A 6,607-nucleotide genomic window follows, 5' to 3' on the forward strand; every position below is an offset into this window, starting at 1 on the left:
CTTCTTGAGTCTCAGCCTGCATTTGCGTCTGGACCGTAACAGCCACACCTCTCCAGCCCTCTTCTCCTCAGGATCCCTGAGCCTCACCTGAGGACAAACTGGCGGGACCTGCTACCCAGCTGAGGCTGGGTGACTAACCACTAGAACCACACAAGCACCTGGCACACAGCGGGTGCCGTGTGGCCTCCGGGACGTGGCCTTCCTGGGGTGGGGGGAAAGGGCGTTATAGAAAGAAGCCTTTGTGGAGGCTTCTAGGGGAAGGAGAGCTAGGACTCCTAAGCCTCCTTCCTAAGCCTTAGGTTCCTCCTAAGCCTCGGAGGCCTTTGCACAGTCCTTGATTCTAGGAGCGTACAACCAGCATAGACACAGTAGGGGACTATTGCTTTATTAGGTGCTACTTGGGGTGATAAGGAGTTTGGGAGGCACAGGACACCTGACGTGGGGTGGGGCCCTCACACTTGCACCTCCATCTTCTGGGCCCAGGCAAAAAAGACGCCCTTGACATCATCTACCCCCGTGCGGAGGTGGGCAGGCATGATGTAGGTGCGAAGGTCTCGGACCTCATAACCACCAAGGACCAGGGCCTCCCTCACCTCCTCCTCTGACACGGGCACCACAGATAGCCTGGCCTCCCCAGCAAGGTACCACGACTCCTGCAGGGCCCCAATGAGGAGAAGATGACCCCCGGGCCTCAGCAATGTCGTGATGTGATGCAAAGCTTGCCGGAAGCTAGCAAGATCTGGGCTCACAGCCTCGAGGCAGAAGGCAGAGACCAAGGCATCGGCAGGCAGGGGGGCCAGGCTCGCCATTCCCAGGGGCTGGGGCTTGTGCACATCGATGGGCAAGACACGCTTCACCCGTGCTCGAAGCTGGTGTTCTTTCTCCTGCCAGGACTCACTGTATGGGGGCAGGGGGGGGGACAAGGCGGGGCTCAGGACCACCCCAGAGGCTCAGTCCTCTGCAGTCCTCCACCACCCACCCACCGCTCCACAGGAAGCTCCCAGCCCGGCTTTCACCCCCTGTCCTCTCACCCCCTGTCCTCGATGAGGCAGGCATACTGGCTATACACGCTCCAGTCAAAGGCCCCTGGTTCCTCTCGCAGCCAGAGGCCCAGCTCCTGCCGGTTGACCTCCAAGAAGTCTGTCATGGTGATGTCTTCGAAGTGGGCACAGGCACTGAGCAACTGGTATATGGTGGGGCCCGAGCCTATGTCAATGAGGACCCGTCCAGACACCTCCCCTGGTGGAGAAGAGGAGGGATAACAGGTAACTCCTGCCTCAGCCGCCCTCTCCTGCCTCACGCTCTCCCCAGCACCTCTTCAGGGTAGTGTCTGGAACAAGTGACGAGCTGACAGGACTCCTCTAACTACTCAGAATCTAGCTCTAGTTACAGTTTAGTGGGGGACATCCTGAGGCATCAAGGAATCAAGTCTCTCCAACCTCCCCTCTTCCCCCATACACTCCTTCTCTCTCTCTCTCTCTCTCTCTCTCTCTCTCTCTCTCTCTCTCTCTCTCTCTCTCTCTCTCTCTCCTGGTCCCATCTGTCTCTCAGTCTTAAGCATCCTCCCCTTGAAAGAAAAGGACTCTAAATCGTCTAGTCAGTCTTCCAATTCCCGGCCTCAAGTGGTCCTCCAAGCCTAGTGTCCCTAGTCCCTGGGACTACAGGCGCGCTCCTGTTTGCGCCCGCTAGACACCTTTGCCCATGACTTCTGCTCTCTCATGCCCCAGTTTCCGGTGCTCACCGGTGGCAAAGACTTGGGCCATGCAGCGCAGCTTCCAAGGCCCGACGCCATCAGGGTTGCTCAGGTCTCCACGAGGAGGCGCGTAGTTGTTGAGGAGGTAGGCGCGGGGCTCGAAGCGCTGGTAAGCCAAGGCGACAGCTGCCTGGCCAGGGTGGCTGTCAGGGTCCATCCCTGCAGTGGGCTTCGGGTCTGAGCCGCCACAGCCGCCGCCGTTCATGCTTCTGTTGGGGCCTCCTATCCCCCTGCTAACCTCTCCATCCCTTTATCTACCACTGGGTCCCCCCACCCGGACCCCTCCGTCACAGGGGCAGGTGGCTGCTGAGGGATGAGGCGCCTGAGGCCACCACATCTCTGTCACTCCATCCATCTCAGTTAGTGTCCGAGCAGCAGAGGCGCGGGCGTGGGCGTGGGGGGCGCCCTTTAGAACATCGCTCCCGCCCCACCCTTGCTCTACATACACTTGCATACATCCTTCCTGGCCCCTGCTCGCTCCAGAGCTGCCCTACACCCCCAACCTCAGTTCCCGGGGTACCCCGGCTCCTCACCAGCCTCCCACAGACTCTTTGCCCAGCATCCCATCCCTTCTCTTTCCCAAGATCTGAATTAGCTAGTCCCAGCCTCCTTCCCCAGGCCTCACCCCGTCTCTCTGGGCACCCCTTACAAACTCTCCTCCTTTGTAATGCCATCCCTACCTCCAGACCTCTAAGCCATCTCTAGCTTGCAGGGACCCTTCCCTCCTCCAGAAAGGACACTCTGTTCCAGCCTCTGTCTTGGGAACCCCGGGTCCTGAGCAGGTTTCTGCCCTGAGCATCGGATGGCAGCAGAGATAAGAGAGGTGAGGCAGTGCTAATGCTTTTAGCAAGCAGAACATCCGGGCACCCCCTGCGGGCCTCCGGGGCTATATGTGCTGCTTATCTGGAGGCCGGGTAAGCATGGTTGGTTCAGGGTGTTCCTACCAGGTCAGGGACACTGGACTCAGGTCAGAACAATGAGTGCCGTAAGAACAAAGAACAGCACATTCTCGGTACTGCCACAGCCGCTGAAGGGGCAGCGCATGCGCACTTTTGGCGTTTCGCAGGTACCCCTTCACAGGTACAGGACCCTGCCTCTCTTCCCACCACGACCCCTCTGTCAACAATCCTGTCCCCACTAGGGAGTTGGCAGGGACTGGCCTTCAGGTCTTGCTTGGTGCTTCAGGTACCTGGCACATAATTTGTGTGTCTTCCTTCCCAAGTGCTCAAAATGGCAAACCACCTTGACACCAGTGTCTCCAGGAACGCTTTGAGTCCTATGACTTTCTGGGGTGAGTGGGTGGGTTACCAGCCTCTGCTAAAATAGTCCTGGTCTTCTATCCAGTCCTCCTCTGTGCCCCTTCCTTATCCCAAAGGCCAGATACCCAGGCTGGGCCAGGAATCATCACAACAGCTGCGGAGGTCACAGACGGGAACTTAAATCCTGCCCTCCCACCCAGGCCAGGGACAGTGGAAGACCTGATGCCAGCCAAGGATTGATTCCGTCTGGATCTACAACTGACAGGCCTTAGGGTCACTGACCCCATCCACACCCCAAGGCACAGCCAAGGACAGCCCCGGTGCCAGCCCCTTCCATAACCTCCACAGATATCATTTAAACAAACCCTGATGCCAGCTGGCCTGCTGGCCACTCTCCAGTGCCAGGAACAGGACGTGGAAGCCAGGACTGGGCAGTGGCACAGGAACGGGGACCAGACAGTCACCCTGTTTACAGCTCTGCCCCTGTACCCCACCCCGAAGCATGGAGTGTACCCTCTGGTTATGCCATATTTAGCTCAAATGTTTGGCTGTTCCCAGACGTGCATGGGGGACATTCATGCCCAGCCCGCCAACCACCAAGAAAGAAAGAAGCCCGGAACGTGGCTGAGCATTTATTGTGGTGCTAACAGAGGGTGCTGGGGGCCTGCCCGCTTCCACCCTCTTCACATCCCCCTCCTTTCCAGTCTCCAAGCCTCCTCCCCGGAGCACTCCACATCCTGCCTTCTCCTACGCCATCTGTTACCGAACAGGCCGTTTCCAGGGGCCTCTCCTCTCTCCAGCATCTCTTGTCCCTTCTTCTGGGACTGGTGCTCAGCTCTCCACCCCTAGTGCTCGCCATCCTCGCTCCCCTCCCTGTGGGAACTCAGGACACCTAGGCATCCTGGCCTCTGGCTCCCCATCCCATAGCCCCCACCTCTGGGCAAACTACAAAAGCAGCCACGGCCAGCAGCTCTCCTCCATTGTCCTAGCCAGGAAGTGTCCAGCCCAAGACAGACACAGCAGAGCCTGAGTCACACAGTCCACCTCAGCCTCTCTGAGCCTCCTGGGACATGGATCGGGACAGGGTACGCCGCAGGGGCCCGGGTTTGCTGACGGGCACCACAGCGGGAAGCTGCTTGGTGATCTCAGCCACGTCCTGGCGCTCCACGCACTGGCCGCCCAGGGCTGTCTCCAGGGCCAGCAGCTCCCGCAGCTGGATGGGGGTCTCCTCGCGCTCCTCCTTGGCGGCTCCAACCTTGGTGGGGGTGAAGATGGGCAGGGGCAGCACCCGCTGGTACGGTAGCTGATATTCCTGCAGCCCACGGCCAAGGATACCCAGGCGCATCACCAGCCATGGCGAGCGCTGTACCACGGCCTGACACTGTCCCTGCCGGTGGTAGGTCTCACGCCTCTGTGTATCCTCCTCATGCAGGGAGCATCTGAAGGCAGAGAGGAGATAAAGATAGGGAACTCCTGAGAGCAGCTGTTCTCTGGTCTTGCTTGGGCTAAGTGGGGTCTCCCTGGGATGGTCAGATCCCTAGAGCAGGGGAGGGGCCCCAGAAATGTCAGGGGCTTGTACTCTGATATGTAGCAGGTGTTTTGGGGGAGCAGAGGCAGAACTTCCAGATGACCTACACTCACCCCTCTTCCGGCCGCGTAGACAGAGTCAGGTCTTTCCACTCAGCCCAGAAGGCTTCCCTGCGTTCCTGGTTCTCCTCAGACACCTGGCAGCTCAGCTCTGAAGTGGCCATGATTCCTTCTTGCTCCCTCTGCTGTGCCCTGCTCCTCCGGAGCCCTTTAAATAGCCCCCTTCTCCCCCGTCTCCCCCTTCTCCAGGGGCTATTTTCAGCCCCTCTGGCGTCAGATGCTATAAGCGGAGCCAAGACTCACTGGTGGTGGTGGGGGCAGTGAGTCCAGGACGGGGGTTGGGGTACCCAGATTCTGCTTGCTCTCAGGTCAGAGGTCAGCTTGCAAAGCCTGCAAGATACTCTGTTGGGGGCTTGGGTCCTCAGAGTAGCACCTCCGGGTATCTGGCATGCCTCAAACCCTGCTTCGGACCAGGCACATGGCCAGCCTCGTGCCACCTTGGCGCTGTCTCCTGCCTGCTCCCCCTTGTCCGGGGAGGACAGCAGCGTGTCTGTAAACAGAACAGGAGAAGCAGGAACTGATGCCCCCCTCACTCTGCCCCACCATGGCAGCCCGGATCTTCTCCCCCTCCTGGGCTCAAGGGCACATACCATAGTGAGGTCCCTTGACCAGAAGATCACATAACTGAGTCTTCAGAGCGCCTGTTCAGAAAGCCCAGTTCCTAACCAGCAACACACCAGCAGGGAGAGGTCATTTCTGCCACACCCGACCCCTGGGTGAGAGTCTGTGCTCTTTCACTCCCCAAGGCCAATCATTAGAGGAGTGGTCTCCTGTGGTATTTAGGAGGTGAAGGAGTTAAGAGTGGGGGAGGGGGTATCCCCTCCCAGCTGCCTGCATGGGGGGGGGGAGCCCATTGAGCAGGGTTAGGAGACCTGGACCAGCGCTCAAGCTGGCTCTATTTTCTATAATCATGGAGCAGTCTCTGCCCCTTTCCAAGTCTCCCTTTATCGGCTTTTCACAATGGAATGAACTCTGGGACTGGGCAGCTCCACTGCTTTACCTGGGAGGGGACTAGCTCTCTCTCATGAAGCAGAGGAAAACAGATGTTGAGACCACCCAAGCACCCAGGGTGTAATTCATGGCATGAGAAGCTGGTGAATGGGGAGGCGGTGCTGGGGGAGAAGGGGCAGGGGTGGGGGCGGGGAATGAGGGCGCGGCTGAGGGAGTGAGCACGCTCCTAGAAGCAGCAGCAGCAGAGGCTGAGACTCCTGGGGACAGTAGAGAGCGTGCTCAGCTCCTGTCAGACTCAGAATGGTGCACCACTGAATCCTGAGGCCTGGGCCCATGTTGTATAACATGCAAGCCACAACCCTACAGGCCTGGTCCCCTGTGTTTGACAAAACAGGAAATGGAGGCTCAAGGAAGGGTTACCCAGGGTCTTGCACCTAGCCAGGACCAAGAAAAATCCACCTGGCTCCAAGCTAAGATTCCTTCAGAAGCCTGGAGGGAGGACGGGAGGGAGGGAGGGAGGCCTGACTGGCCCTGGAACCCAGGCTTCAAGTTGCTTCCAGTGTGAGGACAGTTGGGGCACAAGGCCATGGTGAGCCCTGTAGACTCAGGATCAGTGTCTGGGGCACCACAGGTACCTCAGGAACTCTGAAGCCCAAGCGCCACCTTCAGGCCTGCTGTGGTTCAGTGGGTATCTCCTCAACCTCCAGCTGCATACAGACCTGAGCCAGACCTGTGACATCTCAGTAGAACCTTTCAGGAAAGGGAAACCTAGAAACCACTCACCCTGGGTGCTGGGGAGGGGCTGGGTGGTGTTTCTGTCAAGAGCTACCAGGCTCAGCCTTGCAGTGAAGATCACCAAGGCCTCACAACAAGCAAAACTTTTTCTTTATTGGAATGAATTTTATTTTTTGAGTAGACAGGGTCTATCTGGGCAGTCCTGGAAATTACTCTATAGACCAAGCCAGCCTCAAACTCAAAGATCTACCTGTCTTTGCCT

General features: G+C 58.4%; 2 protein-coding genes across 2 annotated transcripts; both read right to left on the bottom strand.

The window, feature by feature from the left end:
• Positions 1–378: 378 nt before the first annotated feature.
• Positions 379–2,587, bottom strand: Pnmt (phenylethanolamine N-methyltransferase). Its single transcript, XM_052195786.1, has 3 exons — positions 1,742–2,587; positions 1,032–1,239; positions 379–897 (listed from the first exon to the last, which is right to left on the bottom strand). The coding sequence occupies exons 1-3, from the start codon at positions 1,956–1,958 to the stop codon at positions 453–455; spliced, it is 870 nt and encodes a 289-aa protein (XP_052051746.1). The 5' UTR covers positions 1,959–2,587; the 3' UTR covers positions 379–452.
• Positions 2,588–3,628: 1,041 nt separating this feature from the next.
• Positions 3,629–6,555, bottom strand: Tcap (titin-cap). The gene is made up of 2 exons (XM_052194927.1): positions 4,654–6,555; positions 3,629–4,451 (listed from the first exon to the last, which is right to left on the bottom strand). Exons 1-2 carry the CDS (start codon positions 4,761–4,763, stop codon positions 4,058–4,060), a joined length of 504 nt encoding a protein of 167 aa, XP_052050887.1. The 5' UTR covers positions 4,764–6,555; the 3' UTR covers positions 3,629–4,057.
• Positions 6,556–6,607: the final 52 nt, after the last annotated feature.

This window comes from Apodemus sylvaticus, chromosome 10, assembly GCF_947179515.1.
Source record: "Apodemus sylvaticus chromosome 10, mApoSyl1.1, whole genome shotgun sequence".
Taxonomy (NCBI): domain Eukaryota; kingdom Metazoa; phylum Chordata; class Mammalia; order Rodentia; family Muridae; genus Apodemus; species Apodemus sylvaticus.